Here is a 23,540-nt window from a genome sequence, read left to right as displayed (position 1 = left end):
TGGAAGATGGTGTTCAGCCCTTCAGCTTTAGGCAGGCATTAAATCATTAAATATTGAGTTTTGTAACATATTCTTGGGCATATTTCGAATAATAAAATCAAACAAGATTTTTAGCATTATAAGTTCAGAATCCAATTACATAGCTATGAATTTGAGAACACCAGAAGATTGAATAGAACCACGAGATACAATTTTGGATGCCAACATGATAAGCAATGTCTTTACTGACATGACAAATCAGTTCAACATTGAAACAAATCTATGGATGACCATGATCTTCAGGTTGCTGATCTTGACGCTCACCTTGCCAAGCCCAAACAATGTCCTGAAGAGCTGGTTTCATGTCTTGCTTCCACAAATTTTGGTATTCCAGTGTATCTCCATTGTTCTTCTTGATTTCTACCAAATGAAATGAAGGAGTAACCTCAAAGATCTCTGCATCTATTGCCAATACACCTTTCCTTCCTTCATTTGCACCTTCCATTTTCAGCACACCGCCTTCTTTCTTTTTAACTGTCAACTTCGAACATGTGGCGGCATCCTCTAGTTTTGAGATAATAGCTGAAGCTGATTGACTTGATGTAAACCTTGCCTCTTTCTTTTTATCTGTCTCCTCAAACAAGCCAGAAAGATCAAAGCCTTCTGAAAGAGAAATAATATCAAAAGCGTTAAGGTTGGTCAGCTTTCCAGCATCCTGTTTCTCCTCAGTCTTTTTGCTGCTACTGCTACCCATGGAGGAGAAAATAACATTAACATCAGCAAGTGCTGTAACTGACGCCTGTGTCTCCATATTCTTACGGATTAGCTTGCTGTCAAGTCCTTTTTTAAACCAGTAAGTTTCCATTATTTTTGTAATTGGCATTCTACTCCTTGGGTTTGGATCAAGAATTCTTGACACTAGCTTTCGTACATCAGATGGAAACCAAGCTGGGCATTTGAACTCTGCTTTCCCAATCTTTCTGTACATCTCCATCAAATTTGAATCTTGGAAAGGAAGATAACCAGCCATCAAAACAAAAAGGATCACACCACAAGACCATGTGTCAACCTTGACACCGTCATACCCTTTTCGGCTGATCACCTCAGGTGCCACATATGCTGGAGTTCCACAAGTTGTGTGTAGAAGGCCATCTTGTCGTCTTGATTCAGCAAGAGCACTCAGTCCAAAATCGGAAATTTTCAGATTTCCATTTTCATCAACAAGTAGGTTTTCTGGCTTCAGATCACGATGATAAACACCTCTACTGTGACAGAAATCAACAGCACTTACCAACTGCTGGAAGTACTTCCTTGCAGCATCTTCTTTTAGCCTACCTTTAGCTACCTTATTAAACAATTCACCACCCTTGACATATTCTAGCACAAAGTATATCCTGGATTTGGTAGCCATGACCTCATACAGCTGTACAATGTTGGGGTGCCTCACTAATTTCATCACTGATATCTCTCGCTTAATCTGATCCATTAGGCCAACCTTGAAAATTTTGTCCTTGTCAATCACCTTTATAGCCACACTTTGAGAAGTTACAATGTTCCTAGAATGATAAACCTTGGCAAAAGTTCCTTGCCCCAATAATTTTCCAATCTCATACCTTTGCAGTAAAATGTTTCCATTCTTCTCAAGTTCCATCGTTCAAAAAAATGCTAGCAGACAATTTCCTATTGGAATTTTAGAGAGAAACCGTAATAGCAAAAACTTCAACCATCATCAGAAATTGCATGATCTAGCATAGCAGTATTTCTGACATTGATAGCATCATTATTACTTTGTGATTGTAGAACGCACCAAGTGAGCAACTGTAATCCTTGCTCATCAAGAATTAGTGATCTCAAATCAATGGGAGAAATGCCCTCCTCTTCACAGGAGTTATCTCTGGCGTGCAAGCACATCTTTCTGCATTCCCTAGAATGGCCTTTCACTGCAATGTGAAATACTGCAGTACAAACAAAAAGGCATGATTAACTATTTGGCAGAAAAAAAGGACAAAGATAACAATCTATATCTATAGTACTATTCTAAAAGAAGCTAATGGTGATGGCAGTGAATTTAACATCCACAAACTATATTATATATTTTGTCTTACCAACTACTCCTTTATGTATAAATTATTTCAAAATGTCCTATATATTGGTTCTATTTTTCATCTCTAAAATAAGAGTTCCAAACAATACTATCATGTGTATAATCATATTTCTCCATAGCAAAGCACTTTGTATTTAGCTAGTGTTTCAAAAAGTGATAGCAAAGATTGCAGGTACAAAAGGGATGGGCAGAAGAGAAAAAATATCTTCGTAAACTAATTAAAATAAAGTACACATGCAGATAAAAGGAAAGACAGTGATCTAGCCATGAAGTTAGAAGTGGAGTTAACTAATGGATTAGCAGGGTCAGTTTGTGTGTGACATATGTCTGTATGTTCCCTATATGCTTGACCTAGCAGGTCCAATGAAGCTTGGGCTTAGGGGTGTGGCAAGCCTAATCTGAACTTCCGCCAACACATAGCCTGACCTGTGGTGTGAAGTGTGAACAGTCCACCTAGCTAGGACTGGCCTTCACTGAAGAAAAGCAAAAGCTAGGACCAGCGTCATTGCAGTCATGCACATGGACAGGTATATGGCTAATTAACATAATTCATAACTCAAACTCCAGTAAGTCCAAATCCTACTTTGGACAAAATCCAGCTAACGGTGCATGTGAACACATGCACCTAAAGACAAAGGAATATCAACATTAAGGAAAAAAGGTCCAAATAAACTATGCCAAAGAGAAACTCAGAATATGTCTTGTTTATTGTTTTAGAACCTTAATATGTAGACAACACATAGCACAAAAATAGAAACAAAAAGATAGCAACCAGCAATTCTTTAGATATATTTAAATACTTCAATTGACTAGAAACCAGGTATAATTTCATTAGTACGGCCCACTGCATAATTTTATTTACTGTTGTGCTTCTCGGAAGATCATTAAAGATTAGTAAAAAAGATATGGAGAACAAAGCAGATGATCTAAACCTTCAAAGGAATTGTTTTACAAGGCAGGGATTGAGACAGCATGATGTAAAATAAAGTGATAATTGATAAATCCACCCAGTGGATCATATGAAATTTTTATCTTATGGCAAGACAAGTGAAGTGGATCAAACAGTGTTGACTTACTCCGTAGAGTAAACAACAGCTTTCCAGTTCACTGGAGTAGTTCAATAAAAAGAACTAGAGAAACAGTTTACGGCAAAGAGTTGAACTATTTATTTGGATGCATCAATTAGCAGCGAGAATATGTGGAATTGATTGACCCGTGTCATTTCAGCTTAAGTATGGGCACTCAATGGAAATGAATTGAAGCCCATGTGGGAATTATGGTTTCCGAATACGTATCAGATGAAGGTCATCTAGGGGTTCAGGTGATATAATGTAGCTATTGAATCACACAATATTTTTTTATTCAACCTGGGAATCTTGTTCGGCCCTATGTGATGAACTCATGAACATATAATTGATAAAAGAACTTTCTGGATATAAAAGGTGCATTATATGCACTTCACATATTTTATCATAGGCATAGTTTATGCCCATGAATTTGTAGCGGGCCCAGTGACTAAATTAGTCGTACAGCGAAAGGAAGTCTAGATCTGAACTGCAAATTGGTATTTAACGTATCGAATCATTCAGTTTCACCAACTGAGCTAATTTAAAAGCCATTCAGTTTTCACCACAAGATGCAGGTAACAACAACTAGGTAAATTAAAGACCTCAATGCTACAAATGGATTCAGAATTGGTGTAGTCTCTCTAACCCTGTTGATCTTGGTACAGCCTATGAACAGTCAACGATTCCAATTACGTTGTTTGTGCAACTTTTTTTTTAAAAAAAAAGGTGAAACTCTTTCAGAAGAGAGCTCAAGTGTATAATTACTTCTTTAGCACAAATTAAACAAATCACCGCCGATACTGGCAATCCAAAAGGGGGAAACCGAATCGATCTAGCATTCTAGCCACAAATCCAAAGACTAGATGTGAACTCATCACTAGCTGTTGGTCACGAACACAACAAAAACTTCGTCGCTGGACCTCTCCCCGTGCACGTCAGATTTCCCTATCAGCTTCGTCAGGTCTGGGAGCACACACAGGAACGACCACAAATCCAGGGACGCCTCGGCGGGCAAGCTAAATCAACTGGGCAGAGAGAGAGAGAGAGAGAGAGAGCAAAGAAGCGGAATTTGGGATACCTTGAAGGGCACCGATGATCGCAGGCGCAGGCAGCAGCCACGAAACGGGATCTGGGGAGTCCAATCGAGCCCCGCGGACAGCAATGCGGATGCTCGGGTTGCTGCCGTCGTCCGCTGCAGAGGGAAGGGGAGGCAGGAAAGTGGGAGGAGGCGGGTGAACTGGCCTGGGGCACGGATTTATGGTGGGAGAGAGACGGCGAGGAGGTGGTCCGTGCCGGCCTTCTTCAACCTTCGCTGGCCACCAAACCTTGCCTGCGACGGGTGGCCTCAATTATGCTTTTTGGCCCTTTCCTGCAGCATTATTGCCTTCTCTCATCAAGCTGGTAGCAACTAACGTCATTCACGGTACAATGACTAACTATATTTGACAAGAAAATAGTTAACTCAAAGCACAAATTTCATTTCCTGTGCGACGACGTGGGACTTTTGGAGCAATCATAGAAAGTATTCTAACCAAGGTTCAATTAATCCACACATCCAAATGATGTCAAAATAACAATATTCAGCATACATATCAAAAGACATTGAACCTATATAATCCTAACAAAATATCTTGATAAAACAGCTCAAGATTTTCACATTTAGAAGTCTCATCCAGAACTCTACAAGAACATAATACACCCACGCATCTCTAGCAAGTTGGTTTTCTTACTGATCACAAACCCATACTGGACTGATCTAAGGACACTCACCTGAAACAATATAGAATGAAAACTTGCATTAGTTCAATGTATAACAAACAAGAAGAAAGTGCTAATAACCTAATTGAAGAACAAAAAGTTCAATTCACAATGGACAGTAATTAGCCACAATTCATAGCACGAACAAGAGAACAAATTGAAGAAAAATTTTCACATAAACGAATCCTTCAAGCATAATGCATCTTATATATCTCTCAATAAAAATATGTCATGTTTCGGATATTCACCCACAAATGGGCCAATATACCTTAGATTAAAAGCACATCATGACGTGACATTTCTTCCAATAAATTTTTAAATCTAAACGCACCCTTAGACTATCATGCTTTCATGTCCATTCATCCTGAGCTAAAAAAATGGGCTCACCAATTGTAGTGAATTTTTTATTGCCAGTCAAGCAAACAAAGAAAGTGAGAAAGGAATAAAACATGCAAGGAAGAATGCGAGAGAGAGCAGGATCTACCTTGCACCATGGTGAGAGCACAGGGTTTGAACAACACGATTTCCACGCCACTGCCTCGTCTGTATTTAATTGCAAGAATGAATGAAGAGCAAGAATAAAATGAAGATCTTTTTATACTGCCATGGTGAGGCAGAACATGGGATGGACGGTTGCATACTGCTGGGGTGACATTTTAGCTCGATTGGAACTGTTTGAGGTTTCACTGATTTGCATTTGCAACAACACAACTTAGCTGAATTAACCTGAAATATAACAACAAGATAATTCTTTTTTAGATTATGGAAATGCTAACATCCAGATTCATTTACCTTTTCATCACAAATGGCCTGGAGAAATCCAGCATTGGATGAGCTTTTGGCACCTGCTCTTTCCTCAATTGCTCAATCTCAAGCTCTTCATCCAGCTGCACATACATGCCACATCTCAGTTTCCTTCATCAAAACTCATTTCGGAAGAACATGATTGCATATTTGCATATGAATTTTCATATCTGCTCCATTTGACTTTTCTGCCTTCCAGGCTAATATTAAGTTTTTTTTAAACAATGATTGACATTCATGTTCAGTTGAATATTGTATTTTCATGTCTTGTACAACATTTAATCTCACAAGTGCATGCATAGTGTGATCGTGAAGTTACACCATCGGCGAGGCATCTCAAAGCAGTTCAATCCAATCCCCTAACTCCGCAACCAAATCTCGCCGGAAAAAAAATCGAGCAAACAAAAGAACACAAGCTCGAACGACCGACGAAGAGATAGATACTCACATGTCCGCACGAAGCGATCGAGATGGCCTGACATGGACGAAGGAACAGCGCGGGTTTCCTCCCCTTCTTCTCCTTCCTCCTCCTGTTGATGTCCTCTCCCCAACCTCCGAATCCTGAAACGCAACCCACACTTCCCATCAGAAGGGCAGCCGACGCTGGCGAAGCGGGAGGGATGGAGGGTATTGGGAGTCGGCGGCGGTGGGTTGGAGGTGACGCGGCTGTGGCGACTGCTGTGGGAGCAAGTTGGCGGCGGCGCAGATCGGCTACGGGGACCGGGCGGCGGCGAAGAAGCGATGACAACGGACGGGCTCGGCTGGTTGTGCCTTGTGCGAGGGTGCGTGCGTTAGTGCATTTTTTCCTTTTTTAGTTGCGGCGTTTTTTTTTTTTTTTTTTGGATTTGTGCGATGGTTGGGGAGTTTTTTTCCTTGGGTGGATGTGCGACGTGGGAAGGGGAGGGGTAAACGGACGGAGGAGGAAAAGTAGTAAAAAAATACATATGTGAGTTTGAACGAGTAGTGTTTATATTTTAAGAGTTGTAGTTAGTATTATTTTTTTTATGAAATGGATGATACAAAAATCATAAGAAGTGTCTTGTATTATGATTCTGTAAGAGTGAGTTAACGATTGTAAATAGAGAAACGAAATTCACTAATAAGATAACTAGAAGAGCTCTTCCCTGTTTTATTTCTTCAAAATATCCAACCAGATATGTTGTGCAAACGAAAACAAACATTCTCGTGCTTGAAGAGATCATCAGTATTAGATCAGATTAGAATGATATTCAAATCAGCCTAGTATACGTGAATGATGAGAAAAATACAAATTTACCAGAACTGATGTACCTAAGTGCCTTCCTTAATGTATTAGAACTGATGTAGCTACCCTCTCCCCTCCAGGTGGATAGAGTTGCACCATTAGGCATGTGTGTCTCACTCTATCAATAGGGAGTACATGCTATGACACAAAACTACAACCTTAAATTTAAACGAGTACCCGAAATTAGCTCAACATGTCAGAAAATAATATATTCCCTAAAGTCCATGCAGATAGCAGACATTAAGGCCACTTTGTTTGAAGATTATTGTGCTTTAATATGTATATTAATGCTATGGATAGTGCAAAACATTGTTTATGCAATAGAACTATTGAAAATGGAAGAAGAAGGATACTACACTAATTTGCTGGATGAGGGCAACTATCAACTGATTGGGATGGTCAAAGTAGGAAACATGAGGAGGATCATACAACCATTGTGGAGAGAACTTCGTTAATTAGACCTAATCAACCTTCTCAAACTCTTAAGAGTGGTACTTTCCCTCATGCCGTAATAATTATCTACAATATTGCAGCTACACCATAAGATAACTGACGGGGCGCTACAATGATCTTGTGCAAACAACTTAATCTAAGTATACCACCTGTATTTCTCTTCTGCACAAAATAGTGATCATGTTGTTCTACTTCATTCATTATGTGTAAAAAAGAGGACGACTCATTATAAACATACACGAACAAATCAAAATATAATAGGGTGTATATATTAACATCCGCAATAATGATTAATTAAATAAAATTGACTTGGTAGAAAGCTATGTCTAAAATAATCGGCCCATAAGTTGGATTATTGGAGAAGCAATCGTGGTATAATCTCAAGTGCCATGCTTCTAGGCTACAGTCAATCATTTAATGTCCAGCAAAAAAACCCACCATTTTTGGTTTATTATTAGTGTGAATAGTAGTAAAGGACTTGTACTGTAGCCAAAAAAACTCATCATCATCATCAGATGAGGATTCATCTAATAGTTGTTGAATTAAGGAGCGAGGATATACTACAACAAATCTGAGCTTCTGTGACGATTACCTGATGACAGAACACATATATGTTACAAACAGAGGCTATTTATGACGACCGTTCACAGGATGATAACTGTTTATGATCAAATTGTGTCTCTGTCATAATTATCGTCACAGTATACTCTGCACGGACTCCATGACGATAGCACGATGACAATAGTAATCGTCATAAAATATAGAACTATTATTTTTTTTTTAAAAAAAATCTTGTTATACTACATTATATGATAATTTAATTCCAAAATTTGTACCAAAGGTTAAAAGAATTAACAAGTGATGTAAATACGAAAAATATATTTTTCGAAAGTCAATTATGGTTGGATTTATTTTTTGTAAATAACCAAAAATTTAAAAAATGATAATATAATATAATATAATATTTATAAAATTTATATGTCACGGCCCAGAAAATATTAATCTAAAATTTATTTGTTTAATATTTTCTTTATAATAAGTTTAAAATGCAAAAGGAATGATAGGTTAAAATTTATGGAAAATTTTCAACATGAAAATAGTCAAGATAAAATTTTATTAAATACTTTGCGTGCTCATATATTTTCTAGATTTTTCTGGAATCATGTGAGCATGTCAAGTATTCTTAATAAATAAAACATCATTCGAGTGTTTATATTAAATCTAAAATGTTTAAAAACTCTCTCATTGCTTTGGGCTATTTTAGGCCCAGCACTCTCTCCCCCTCTTTCGGTCTGGTCACTGAGCCCAACTCCCCTCCCTTCTCCTTGGTTTTAGCCCAAAAGAAGTCCAATTCTCGTCCCTCTCTTGTTTTCTTTTTTAGTTATTGCACAATTATATAAGTAACACATAAAATAATTATCTCATATATATTATTTTATTTTTCATATGTAATAGACTACGTATAAGTTGTCTTTTATAAGTTTCAAGAATTTTGGAGTTGATTTACTATTTTCTATATGTTAATTGAATTTCTACATCATTACGGAAATTAATTCAAAACTGAACTACAAGTGCATCTAATAAAATACCAAAAATTACAGAAAAATAATATTTAGGCTCATATGTTCCATTATAGCCCATGTCCTTGAGATAGATGAAAAATTAAATCATCTTGTAAGTACAATTCAATTTTCTATCCCCAAATAAACACATAATAATTACAACAATATGTATATTTGGTCAGAAAATTGTGCAAAATGACATGGCACCATATTTTTGGTTAATAAGTTTGTCATAAAATAATTAAATAGTTTTAATAAAGTGGGACCATACATGGTTCATAAATAGATATATTTGTGTTCAGTTCTAAGAAACTACATGAGAGATGAATCAATTTATGAACAATATATGCTCCGATTTTATTAAAATCATTTAAGTTTTTTATGGCAAGCTTGTGGACCAAAAATTTGGTGTCATGTTAGTTTGCATAATTTTTTAACCAAATATTGATATTACTGTAATTACTATGTGGTAATTTAGGGACAAAAATTTGAATTGTCCTTATAAGACAATTTAATTTTTCATCTATCTCTAAGATGTAGGCTAGAATGGAGCACATAAGCCTAAATATATTTTTTTAATTTTTTTTGTATTATAAGATGCACATATAGTTCAATTTTAAATTAATATGGATTACTGTGTAGAAATTCACTTAATGTATAGAAATTCATATTATGTATAGAAAAATTGCAGAAAAATAATACTTATGATCATATGTTCCAGTATAGCCCATGTTCTGGAGAAAGATGGAAAATAAAATTATATTCTATGGACAAACCTTTTAATTATTAGATGAGAAATATTCCGTACAATATGCAATATTTGTGAATATCAAGATTTAGTTTATGTGAAATCTAGATAAACAACTTCCACGCCACTTGTAACCAAGCCGACCGTTAAAACACATTTTATCTCGATAACATGATGAACCATGAGCTATGGTACATGGATCTAAATATATTAATAAAATTGAGTAGGATATTACCTGATGGATGACATGGTTGGCTAGGACATCATATTGGTTTTCCGTTTTTTCACAAAATAGAAGAAGATCAAACAGATTATATGGCAATGACATAGGTCGTTCGTGCAAAAGGGGAGAAGGAAGAGAGCGACGTCATGATCAAACAATTTGTTCCCACCTTGCTTATGTGGCCAACCAACTAACTATTAGGATCTAATATTTGAATTTCTATTGGAGTATGGGGTAATTTTTAGGCCCATTATATTTTAGTAAGGCTCTAATATATGATTTTTGGGACTTAATGTTTAGCTTTGTATTGAAGATGCCCTAAGGAAACAAATCTTAACTCTACCCCTCATCCACGCTTATCCACACCACATGCACACACCTCCACCACCGCCGGCCACCTGCCATGTATCACCTCCCACATCATCATCAGCCTCTGTCTTCCTCCCTTAGGTGGAAGTGATCCTCGGTTGGTGAGTGTGTTCTAGATCACCATCATCATCCGCACGCACGAGCGCTCCTGACCATCGCTATCCTCCACCTATGAGCATGTCATCCATTGTCGCCATCCTCGAGCGGCACCAACCATCGCCCTCTGCCCATAAGCATGCCTCCGGTTGTGGATGTCCTCCACCAACAAGCATGACATTGGCCGCCACCAATCTCCTTCCATGAATTTGTGGTGTGCATGCTTCTCCCCAAACCATCATGTCTAGATGTGACTATGCTTGCGAGCTAGCACGAGCCATGTGACGCGCCAAGCTAGCTTGTTACCTAATGAGCTAGACCGAGCTAAGTCGAGTAGACTAGATATCAACCCATACTATTGTTTGATAATTCATATTGTTTGATAACAACACGGTCTATAAAAACTATTTTTAACTATAATTTTTCTATTATAATATATAAAAATAATCAAATCTTTACTTTTATTATGGAACTTTTTCCAACTCATCTAACTTGCTTTCCTAGTGTCTTTGAACTAAATATTTTAATAATTACTACCACCAATTTACAACGACAATTTTTTAGCAATGTCTATATTTATATGAATGTTAATGAATCTATACATATATATATATATATATACACGTAATATACATGGATCAATAGATGAATTTAGATAGAAAAATTTGCAAAGGTGCCATTATAATTTTACAATATGAATGGAGTGAATATTAATTAATAGTCCAATGTTTAAAGTTGTCCCTGAACCCCAAATACTTGGTCATACTAACCAAACATTTACCTTTGATGATATTGTTAGTGATTTGGCTGTATGGGCATCGGACAATAGTGGTTAAAAGAGTATATCAAGGCCTAGAAGGGGTGAATAGACGATTTAAAAATTAAACCTAAAAAGCGGAAGTTGAAACTTTCGAAAGTTTTAGTCAGGGCTTCGGAACTTCCGTCCTTCGGAAGTTCCGTTGATCTTCGGAACTTCCGACAGCACCAGATCTAGAACAAGAAATGAGTAGATCTAGTCAACCAAAACTTAAATAAGCAAACCACCTCCAAGCATTGCACAAAAAGCAAAGCTCAAATCATAAGTTAGAGAGATTTCACCACAAGTGGAGACGGGGACTTTTACCGAGGTTCCACAACCCTTTCCTCACTCGAGGTATCTCTTCCCTTTTGGAGGTGAGACCCAACCTTCACAAACCTTTCCTGACGCACCACAAGAACTTTGGCGGCTGAAGGAACGACGCCTAGCCGTCTAGGTATCCTCAACCACCAAGAGTAACAATCTTGCAATGAGTTCTTGGGGATGAATCTAGTACTCAAGAAATTTTTCACAAAGTCAACAGCAAGCACTCAAACCAACTCAAATCCACCAACTCTCACACACACAAAATCCAAAACACTTAGATTCGTGGAGAGGAGGAAGTGAGAAAGCAAAGCTCAAAGTGAATATTAAGAAAGCAAGGCAAAGGCCAAATGAGTAAGCAATGTGAGTAGCAACCCTAGCTTGGGGATGGGAGGGGGTATTTATACCCCCCACTCCATTTCTGCCCATTGGGGGCAAAAGATGCTCTGTTCGGAACTTCTGGTCAGTTCAAAATAGCAGCCCCCAACACTTAGAAAACTCAAAGTCAACTGCGAAAAAAAATCAAGTCTTCGGAAGTTCCAGTCACAACTTTCGGAACTTCCGTGAATCTCACAGAACCGAAATTGATTTCTTCGGAACTTTCGAAGGTCCTCTTCGGAACTTCCGTGAATTTTACAGAGCCAAATTCTGCTATCTTCGGAACTTCCATAGCTCTCTTCGGAACTTCTGTGAATCTTACAGAACCAAATCTGACCTCTTCGCAAGTTTCGTAGTCACCTTCGGAACTTCCGTAAATGCCAGCACAAGTTCAAAAAGATAGCGAAAGATGCACTTCAAATATATTTCCTAGCACCGGATTCATTACTAGAATTCATTTGTGCATCCCTCTTTATAATACGGCATTCCTAGTTGACTCAAATTCAAAAAATAAACACACACGCCACATGAATATACCAATTTTCTTGTCTTTCCAACGTGGGCAGCGCAACAACAAATTCTCTCATGAGGGCTAATATACCTTCACATTCTCACACACATTATTAGTCCTCATCATTTGATTGTAATTAATCACCAAAACAAATTAGGGGGCCTAGATGCACTTTTAGTCTAGAGCTGTCAGAGGATCGTTTCTTGAGTACGAAGGCCGGGGGTATCCCCTTTTGTGTTTGTCCCAGGGAGCGCGGGGGAATCCACAGGCTGCGGATATAAGGTAGATTAGAGATGAGGGAGGAGGATACGTGGAAGAAATCCATGTATGCATGTTTGGACCACGTGGACATATAATACCCTACTCCTATTGAGTGGATGAATGAGTATTGTCACGCCCTGAGTTTTACCCAAACCTAAAAATAATTAAACAATGCATTAAAAATAACTTGTTAATTAAAGGTCAAGAGAAAACAGGTGTATTAATTAATTAATTAATTGGAAGCTTTTCGGAATGTTCTAAAATGTCCCAAAAAGCACTTTTAAGTTATTAACAGGATTTAAACTTGAATTACAATCAATAAAATTTGCTCAAATAAACTTAATTTAAAATTTGGCAAAAGTGGGGCTTTCATTTTTCCCTCCTTTTCTTTCTTTTTCCCTTCCCTCTCGAATTGGGCTGAAGTCTAATTTTCCTCATTTCTTTTTCCTTCTTCTTTTTCCTTTTTCTTTTTCCCCTCCTCCCTCTCCCGGCCTGGTCCGGCCGAGCCGGGCCGCTTCCTTCTCCTTCCCGCCACGCCTCTCCCCCTCCGCCTAGGCCGCCGGCCACTCGGCCCAGCTCGGCCCATCCTCTCCCCTCGTCCCCGCGCGCCCTTCGCTCCCCGCCTGGGCCGTCACGGTCCAGCGCGCCTCGTCCATCCGCGCTCGTGCCCGAAGTCCGCTCTCCCTCCCCGTGCCGGCCGAGCCCGAGTCCGCCTCGCTGCCGGAGCCGACTTCGCCTCCGCCGTTGCAACGGCCACCGCAACCGCTGCCCCGCCCTAGCTGGCGTCACCACTCTATAAAACCCCCGCCTCTCCACCCCACCGCCACTTTTCCCCTCGCCCGTGCATCGCCGCTTCCTCGCCGTCGTCGACCGATCTCGCCACCGGACGCCGCAAGCCGCCGCTCGTCCCCGTCACTCCCTGTTCCCCCTCCTCACCGACCTGTTGCCGTCCTCCGTCGCCGCTGGTGAGCACTTCCCACTTCTCTCCCTCTCTTTTTCCGCCGCCGCCGGGTATCCTACCTCACCGTCGCCGAGAGCCGTGAATCCCCGGCCGTCGCAGCCGCGCCGCCACCGGCCTTCGCCGCCGCGACACCGACGTGGCGACACGTCCGCCTTCCTGCACGACCGTCTCCCCTTCCCGCGTGCCGTCGCCGTCGCCCTCGACGCCATGCGCCGCCGCTCGTTTCCTTGCGCCGACCGTCGTCGTCGCCCTCCCGCCGCCAGCCGTCGCCGTCGTCGTCGTCGCCCTCGCGCCGCCGGTCATCGCCGTCGCCGTTGCTGCCCTCCGCCACCCACTCGCCGCCGGCGCCGTCTTCCCCTTCCGGCCGAGTGCCTCCCTCCTCGCTCCCCTGCTCTCCCACTCTGACCGACGGGCCCCACCCATCGGCCACACCTCCTCCTCCCTCCCTCTCTCCTGACCGACGGGTCCTACCTGTCAGCCGTCGGTCGCTGCCCTCCCCTTCCTCTCTCTTCCCCCCGGACCCGCGTGTCACCCTCTCTCCTTCCTCCCTCACCCGCCGACCGGTGGTCCCCACCCGTCAGCGCCTCATCTCTCCCCGCTAACGTCAGCGCCTCCTCTCTCCTTTGCTGACGTCAGCACCCCTATTAATTGCGCAATAATTGATTTAGGACTTTTCTGTTTAGCTAAAAACCCCAGAAAACTTCTAAAAATCATAACTAATTCATCTAGTCTCCGTTTAGGCCCATTCAAGTTTCATTAAATCCAGAAAAATGTTGAGAATCCACTAAAAATAGTTTCTTTCTCTGTTTCAGTAGTTTTATAGCCTGTTTTGCTTGTTTTGCTCAGTTTGTCATAGGTTTTTCGCCCGTCGAAGCGCCGATCGTCCTCGAAGTTGTCGCTGAAGGTCCTCGTGGTTCTGAGCAAGGCAAGTGGCACCCCTCTTTGATATTATTGACCCTAATATTGATAAAATCCCCCGCTTTTACATTCAAACATGCATTGTATTTAAATGTATTCATTTTACTTTCTCTATTGGGCATTTACCTTTATTTATACCCGTTGATTCCCACTTATTATTATTGTTATCTCGGGGTTAATTTGACTAGAATTAGAGTTAGTCAATGCTTAGCCATGCTTAGTTCAACTAGCTCACCAATTATCAGTTAATTATTGATTACTCTTTGATAGACCTTTAATGGTTGTGATCATTATTCATTTCCCGATGTGGATGAATGACAACTAAAATATTGCTTATGGTGGGCTGTGGGTGTATGGTTTTTTAGAGTCGCGCCCATGGCAATTAAGGACTGGTTCTCGGAAAATCCTGGAAGTCTTACTCGTACTAACCACAAGCTGAAATGGGTAAGGTGGGATTTGGAGCATGGCTTCAAACTATTTGACGTACCAAGGCAAGGGTAGGCGTGATGGAGTATGGACGGGCAATCATGGTGTAACAAAAGCCTCTGCTACTTTCGGATCTACCAAGGCACAAGAGGGGACTGCCCGACTTTGTGTAAAGGAGGGGGTGAAACCTGAAGTACGGTGCGATTAAATAGGGAAGGTTATGTGATGGGTCCTATCACAGTTTCCTTGGTATCGTGGTGGTACACCGGCGCACGTTCAAGTGTAGTGGAGCTGTGTCTTGTGGGTAAAGTTATACACCTCTGCAGAGTAAAACTGTTCGAATAGTCGTGCCCGTGGTTATTGGGTGAACTGACAGATTCACTGGAATTAGTTGAACCTTTTAATAACTTGATGAATTTGGAGCTGGTTTGACCCTGTCAACGTGGTGTAACGTTGGCAGTGGTTTGGGTCTGTTGCAACGTGGTGTACGTTGGGCAGAGGGTCGAGCCTGTTGCTACGTGGTGTAACGTTCGACAGCGGTCTGGGACTATTGCAGCGTGGTGTAACGTTGGACAGTGGATGGTTATTTTAACTGTTTACTTTACTATTATTTCAGTTTATTTTATTTACTGTTTTACTAAATTACTGCCGCTTTTATGCAATTTAACCTTAGCCTATCCTTGATACCCTATTGCATTCATTATTCTTTCTCTTTGGGGTGTTACTTGTTGAGTATGGTGGTTTGTACTCAGCCTTACTTAATTTTTCCCCCACTAGAGAAAGCGCCAGAGTTTCAGTCAGAAGGTGGTTCCGAAGGTTGAAGTGGGGTTCAGTCCGCCGTCGAGAATGCCTGTGGTGTGGAGCCGTCATCGCCAGCTGAAGTTGAAGATTAGATGGTTTAGTTTGTTTTCTTTTTCCGCTGCATTTCGATAGATAATTATTTCTATTTGTTTTTAAGACGTGGAACTGTGTAGTAATCTATCATAGCGTGTACTCGGGCTGATTCCTGAACCGAGATTTAATAGATGCTATTGTTCAGAAATTTGGTGTAAATTTCTGGGTGTGACAAGTATGGATTTTGATTGAATACATGTAGGAGGGAGTTCCAACTATAGCTCTCCCTTTTTTCACGATGCAAAATTTAGGAGTTTCCAGGGTTGCTCTTCTCATTTTTACATGTGTGAGAGTCCCAATTCCCATCATATTTAATGTATGGTGTCCAACACAATGCGCATAGGGTTGGCAACGGGTTGGGTTAGGCTAGAATGGCCCTGTCCAGGGGCCCCGTGTGGAAGGCGACTCAGCGATGAGCTGACGACTGCAAGGTTCCTAGCCAGCAAGCGGGTGACGACGGGCGGGGGTTGGCTAGCGGCGATAGGCGGGGTAATGGCCGTGGTGCGTGGCATGGAGCAACTAAGTAGTCGATGGTGTTGGCGAGCGGCGACGGCGACAAAGAAGAGGAGGAGATAGGGCGTGGCGATGGGGGAGGAGAGGAGGCATGGCAGTAGACGTTGAGCTTGGGCTGCGTGGGCGACGATGGCGAACAAGAGACTCGGGCACCACCGACGTCGGCGGCGGAGACATGGAGGAGAAGACTGGAGAGGGCAAGACGGTTGGGTGTGGAGAGGAGAGAGACAAGAGAATAGTGGAGAAAATAGGGTTAGGGTATATATATGATATATGTTATCTGGCCAAAATTTACTAGAAAATTGCATTTCAGGGCCTCGCGAGGATTTTTTTGGTTCGTCTCCGACATCGTGGTGGTGGGCCCAATGGATCCCTGGCCCATCGGGGAAGCTGCCATCCCTGTATGCAACATTGATTACAGTAGGTACCTCGGGCTTACAGTGCCGGACTTGGGGGGTTAGGGCAATGGGCACGCGGTGTTGCCTTAGGGTGCCTGTCCTCCTTTGGTGGAGGATCCTTTGGGTGGATGGTCCTTCGGGGAAAGGGCGCTTCGTCCGACCTGGCATCTCCTTTGGTGCCGTGAGCCACCAGTGTGGGTACTTTGGCTCTCATAACATCGATAATAGCCCTCTACCTTTTCATTGAATTTACACATCCTGGTGGAGGTCGGTGTGAAGGCACAACGATGTGCCATAGTCCAAGCGTGAGCAGTGCAGACACTTGGACTGAAGAAGAAACTGTCAGAGTGCTGAATACGGATGATAGCCCTTTGTGACATAGACGACATAGCCAAAGGTAAGGACATGAGGGACCTGTGGTTGATGAAGTTGTGCGTGAAGTAGTTGTGGTCGATGTAGCTGAAGTCGGGAAGCTGATAATGTCGAGGCTCCATAGAGTGGTCATTGGTAAGGACGTGCTGAAGACAGTGACAAAATTGTGGTAGTCATTGATGAAGATGACGCCAAAGAGTAGATGTTGTCGAACCATGCAGGATGAGATGCCATGTTGGGTTTGCTTGACCCAGACACAATTCAAGATGAATGCAGCCAACATGTTGCCAATACTACATTGTCGAGATAGAAGACCACCATGAATCATACGCCACTGTCAAAGGAGACTAGCAGAGAAAGCATATGGGACGATAGTGACACGAGAACAAGAAAGAGGAAGAATGGTCGAAGCAACATGCAGTTGTCAGAGAAGAGCGAAGTGTAATTGAGAAAGATGCGACGATGCTGACGATGAGACATGTTGGATGAAGACGAAGCAACGAGACCAACAGCCTGAACGGAGACGTCGGTAGCCATATAGAGGTAGTTTGACCACCGTCCTAGAGCAGCGATGGTAGCAGTCTGGAGATACAGCAGCGATGCTCAAAGTAGAGGAAGAAGACCTTGAGCACCGGACACCAGTGAGGATGACGCAGGTGTCAATTGATTTGTTATATCCATTACATTAAATATATTTATCGACTCATGGAGATTAGGTTATTATATACAATCTCGTGTTGTGTTGCTCATGTCCAACCTATTAGATTGTTGTTGATAATCTAAGTCCTGCTAAGTTGATAGGTTCATGCTAATGTTTCTTCAAAGGGTTAGCGGTCTTATTTGATGCGTTGAATTTTTATTTGATGGTTTTACTGTCTTCTTTATATTCAATAGATGACCACTTTGATCAGTGTCATATCGGCTTGCATAAATCTATCAGGCTATTATCAACTTTATACTGCATTGATTAGGTTCGACCTATAGGATTGTGGTTGTGAGTTAGATTTATTTAAGTTAGTGATCATCAATTATTGTTTCATTGAGGTATTAGTCGATGAGTTATTTAAGTGTTGCATCGACTTATACAGATTATATCAAAGTTCGTATTAGCCAATTGTAGCAACTACTTCATTGTTCAACCTATCGGCTAATCGCTACTACATCGACATCTTATTAGTTATACTGATTGGCATGCACACACCTCATCAAGATCTAGAACCTGCACTATAGCTAAGCAGATCTTCTAGGCCTTCGCGTGTATTCAATATACCAGATCAACACGTTTTTGGTTGCCCAAGATAAGCTAGATTTGGTGTCAACGGACTTGCACTAGAGTTAAGCAGACCACATAGGCCTTCATTTGCTAGCGTGATTTTTTGCATCACAACGGTGTGAATTTTGTGTCAACATAGATTTGGCACGCTTGGTGGAACCAGCTATAGTACAAGCTAAAATGTCAAGAGTAGAAGGAAAAAAATATTGGTTCTGATGCATAATTGAACAAAAATAGCTGGTTGAGCAAATTGTCAAAGAGTTTCATAAGTTATGTTTACAGTAATTTAGTATGATACAACAAAGGCTAATTCAAAAGAGTCAAATACCATAATTGGCAGCATTTGAATTAGGCGAATCAACCAACAACTTCAACCTGGTAGCCCTGAGAAGATGTTTCAACAAACCATCAACAAGGTCGTTCATCATGCATTGATCAAACAAAATCTTCAGAATTTGATCAAGAAGATAATAGCTAGATTCATTGCACATGAGCCACCCAGATGTTGCATCTATTTTCCTATCGGCGCACCTCCTACAAAATAGCCGATAGGAAACACCGTTCATCATACTACTTATGTTATACCAAGGATGTGAAATTGTGAATCCAAACATGTTTAGTCCTCCACCAGAATATCATAAGCTTGCAAACATGCAATAGAGTTAACTAGACATCTCAGGCCTTTGTGTGTGCTAGAGCGACTTTCGTATGACAACAGTGTGAATTTGACATCAACAACCACCACCTTCGTATGCTTGACTAGTCATCCTTCGGTTACTTGCTATTAGTCATCAGTCACTAGGTTTCATCGATAAGAAAGTCTTCCATCATTTCACCAATCTGACCTTATGTACTCCTCTTGTTACTATAAAAGGAGGAACAAGCATGAGGAGGGGAGATAGTAACTTTTTCCAAGTCACGTAGCATATAACAAAACTAGGGTATTACGCGCACTACTACATAACCGGTTTTTGCAAACGGGCGAACACGATTTTCACATGCGGTTGGGTGTGGGGATACCCTGTTTAAGCTCGGTATCCCAAGACCACCCACGATCATCTAGGATTTCGATCGTGCATAGATTGATAAACAGAACAGCTTTGATTACAATATCAGTATATTTTTACATGAAATAACGTACAAAAGGCAACTACAACAGCTTTTAGGGGCCAAACGGCCAAACCCACACAACAGGCTAACCTACAAGCAAAAGAACCAAACGCAAAACCCAACTAAACACCACAGGCACGCCTGAGAGCAGGCCGACCTAAAAGAACTCCTCGCCACAAAAGAACTCTTCACCCTCTGGCGCTTCTTCGACGAAGAACTGCTCTTCTGGACCACATTATATGCAAGGGGTGAGTACAAACGTACCCAGCAAACCACAAACCCATAATACAAGTAAAGTACATGCAAGTAGTATAAGGATATAGGGTTCATCAAGGTGGTTTGCTAATAAGCCTATTATAAATAGTTTTTCCCTACTTTGATAAAACAATTTATTTGCAAACATTTATAAATCGACAGTTTAAAATGTAGCAATATTAATCACCATCATTCTCATCTTATTTCAATCCAAATTTTAATTATAAAATCTACTCATACCATAAGAAATAGGAATCACCCAATGACACATCTCCATTAACCGGGAGCATGGCGTATTCGAATACAATACGACTCTGTAGCGTCTGCCAAGCTTTACCCACACGATACCACGATTGGATCAGAGTTGAGATAACAGAACCGTTCGTTAGTCCCACTTACTACTAGTACCACCTAGTGGGATATCGTCCGTCCTAGCAGTCGGGCACTTGCTCGGCCACAAGCAAGGCATAGTAGGGTCGTTGCTTTCACGGGTGCCACTGTTGTGAGATCATGTCAACTTGGCCCGCGGCCTCTTACACATGTCCACTCCTATATGCTCCTAGAGCCTCTAACAGTCGTTCATATAGTGGGACCACATACTAGGTTAAGTCCGATTACTCAGTCCTATGGATGGGCGCGAACTATATCACTTTCCATGGCGTAAGAGGGTTTTTATCCTTATATCCGGGGAAGCAAATAAATTAACACATCACATGCATATAATAAACACAATAATATATATCATAATATCCAGAACATCAACGTTCACTCGGAGTCATCTTCCATATCACTCAAGGCGAGTGATTTATATCAAAACAATATTTTTATGCAGCCCAATGGCGTCATCATGTGACGACGGGCAAAATAGATGTATGTGTATAGAAGTTTGGTGGTATTATCCACTACAATGTTATTCTGAAGTATGCAGGGCTATACCTAGGCTATCAAGGCACATGATATAACAATTCAAAGTATTGGCTGTAATAACAAGTATATAGAAAGTCAGTAACTAATGTAACCATATTATTTCAAAAGTAAATAATACGCCAAAATAGTATTCGCAATTAAGTAATGCATAAAATACTAAGTGGTTCTCTACTAGGTTCTCGAAATGATCAAAGATGGTTTCGTGGCTTGCCTTGCGCAATGTGGTCTTCTGCTGCTTCAGCGTAGCCTTCAGGGTCCACGTCAGCTCCTGCGGGGTCGGCGACGGCTTCGGATCGATCTATCGCACACACACGAAATAACAGACCAAGTAAGCCTATAAACAAAATCTATAAATAAACGGAACAAACAAAATAAAGAAAAGGCAACTGGAGCTGAAATAGATAAATTAATGAATCAAAGGGTTTTAGAATAGCTTCAAATGAATTTTGGGAATATGGCTGTGATGTATGTGGTAATTGATGAGGGTAAAGACAAAATAATTTAGAATCTTGAGGTTTAAAATGGAGGTGTACTGAATGGAAATCATAATGAGTTGATATATACTAGTTTGAATTGATTTTATAGTGGTTTGGTTACTATTTGGAAGACTCAAGTGAAATGGTTGGGCTCAGCCAAGAGAGAACAGTGCCTGGCTAGCACTGTTCATCTTCTTCCCTGGTTCATCCGTACAGGCAGAGAAACAAAGAGGGGGCATTGCATATGGAGTTAGGGCTACGGTAGTGAAATGATGAGAACGCCATAAGAAAAACATGTCCCCAGGAATGATGAAATGAATGGTGCTTATAGTTTTTAGAGAGGATGCCCATGATGGCTGAAACGCAAGTTCCAGATCTAGAGCTTTGGTGACCTTGGGTATAAAAGTGGCAGCTCCGGTGATGGAATCGATTGGAACGAGGAAGCATCATGTGTTCTAGGTCAAGGGGGTTCCATTTTTGTAGTTTCTTGAAAGAGAAATGGCGCTGGCTGGACTGACCACAGTGGCAGCCATGGCAGCAAGTGAGAGCTCGAAGGCTGCTTGCCACGGTCACTGGGAGGAAGGGGAAACTTTAGAGGTGGTTTACCTATTGCTAGGAGATGCTGGTGGCGCGAGGAGGCTGCACGAGTTGGCCGGAGATGGTGAAGTATGTGACAACCCCAATGGTGGCGTGAAGAACTGGAGAGAGAAGAGCTCAGGAGCTTTCTTTCCTTCTTAGCAAAGGAGGAGGGCTGGTAAAAGAAGGAGAGGGAGGAGTTGCTGGCTTATCTAGGGCTTCTCTTCTCAGGGTGGCAGTAGCGAGAGAGAGGAGGCAGAGAGAAAGATTTGAGAGAGAGCAGAGGCGGTGGTGAGAGGATGGCGACGCCTGGCTCGGCTTTGAGTCGGTCGCTGGTTACTTCAGTGGCAAGGCGTGCGTCCAACAACGACGCGTGGTGACGGAGCTGTTGCGTGGCTACTGCCTTAGCAAGATGCCTTAGCAAGACAGTGACGGCAGTGCCGCACACCGAAAAGAACACACGGAGAGACTGTGTGCTAGAGTTGGATATATAGCTGGCTGGATGGATTTGATTGGATGAATAAATAAAACAGCGATTCGAGCGAGATTGGATTCGTACTATTTTGAGTGGAAATGGTATGGTTAGAAATTTTGGTGGCGATGGTTTGATGTCGAATAATTGTGGAAGAAATTAAATTTGGTGGTAGATATTTGAGTAGACGGTGATAGACGAAAAGATAAAAGAAAAAGAGAGTTTAGAAGCTCCAACTCGACGAACGAAGAACGGAAATTTTTAAAATAATTTCGCAAAAAAAATTTTCCCTAAAAGAAATCTAGTATGTTACATTGGGCCAGCCGGATGCGAGAATCGTCTGCAAAGATCGCCATCTTTCCATGAGGCCATGGCACCCGCATGCAAAAATCCGATTTTTGCATGCGGGCGCTTAAGCCGACCACATGCAAAGAGAAAAAACTGCGAAAAAAAGTAAAATTCCAAAGAAAAACCTAGCCGCCCGCCACGACCTGCCCCCGCTCTCGCCGCCGCCGCCAGCTCCCACTCCCGCCGCCCCCGATCCCGCTGGACGCTCCCGCCTCTAGATCTGGGTGGGATGAGGCCCGCTGCTGCCAGAACCGGGCAGGACGAGGCTCTCCACCGCCGGATCGTCGCCGTCGGGGTTGCCACCGCCGCCACCGCCCACGTCGTCGTCGTCGTCGTCGGGGTCGGTGTCGTCGTCGTCATCGCCCATGCGCCGCCTCCGCTCGCTCCCGCCACCGCTGCTCGCTCCCATCCGCACGAGGGAAGGCCCCCTGCACCGGATCCGCGCCGCCCGGCCATCGACCGCCGCCATCCGCCGCTGCCAGATCCGCATAAGGGTGGGGCCCCTGCGCTAGATCTTCGCCACCCGGCCTTCGCCCACCGCCTCCTTCTCGTCGTGTCCCCCGCCGCCCGCTACTTGGCCATGGCGCCCGCCGCCCATTCCCGGCGCCGGCTCCTCAGCCGTGCCGCCTGCTCCGCCGCCTCCTCCTTGGCCAGGCGCAGATCGAGGAGAGAAAGAGGAAGAGAGAGTGAGAGAGAGGAAGAGAAATAAAAAGATAGGGGTGAGATATCAGAGAGAGGAGAGGAGAAGACGAAAATTTTTGAAGGGCCGAGGAGGGAAAAAATTACATGTGGTCCACTTATTGGAGCTGCATACAAAAATAGATTTTTACATGCGGCTCCTTAGGTGGACCGCATGCGAAGATAGTTATTAAAAAACTAATTTAAAAATGTGAGAACTTCAAATTAAATTTTATGATATTAAAT

At 42.1% G+C, this 23,540-nt stretch overlaps 1 protein-coding gene across 7 annotated transcripts; it reads right to left on the bottom strand.

Moving 5' to 3' along the window:
• Positions 1-23,316, bottom strand: LOC102699786 (CBL-interacting protein kinase 18). Of its 7 annotated transcripts, XR_005811893.1 has the most exons (9): positions 22,742-23,316; positions 20,956-21,042; positions 6,161-6,273; positions 5,754-5,795; positions 5,550-5,634; positions 5,393-5,451; positions 4,881-4,920; positions 4,229-4,519; positions 1,849-1,934 (listed from the first exon to the last, which is right to left on the bottom strand). XR_005811893.1 is itself a non-coding variant. In XM_040524344.1 (6 exons), the coding sequence occupies exon 6, from the start codon at positions 1,628-1,630 to the stop codon at positions 260-262; it is 1,371 nt and encodes a 456-aa protein (XP_040380278.1). In that variant the 5' UTR covers positions 1,631-1,934; positions 4,229-4,519; positions 5,393-5,451; positions 5,550-5,634; positions 5,701-5,795; positions 6,161-6,217; the 3' UTR covers positions 1-259. The 7 variants fall into 7 exon arrangements, 6 of the variants coding, with proteins under 6 accessions (XP_040380278.1, XP_040380280.1, XP_040380279.1 ...); XM_040524344.1 differs by lacking the exons at positions 4,881-4,920; positions 20,956-21,042; positions 22,742-23,316 and having other exon boundaries at positions 1-1,934; positions 5,701-5,795; positions 6,161-6,217; XM_040524346.1 differs by lacking the exons at positions 4,881-4,920; positions 20,956-21,042; positions 22,742-23,316 and having other exon boundaries at positions 1-1,934; positions 5,550-5,624; positions 5,701-5,795; positions 6,161-6,217.
• Positions 23,317-23,540: the final 224 nt, after the last annotated feature.

This window comes from Oryza brachyantha, chromosome 5 (genome assembly GCF_000231095.2).
Source record: "Oryza brachyantha chromosome 5, ObraRS2, whole genome shotgun sequence".
In the NCBI taxonomy this organism is placed as follows: domain Eukaryota; kingdom Viridiplantae; phylum Streptophyta; class Magnoliopsida; order Poales; family Poaceae; genus Oryza; species Oryza brachyantha.
This window is presented reverse-complemented; position numbering and strand designations above follow the sequence as displayed.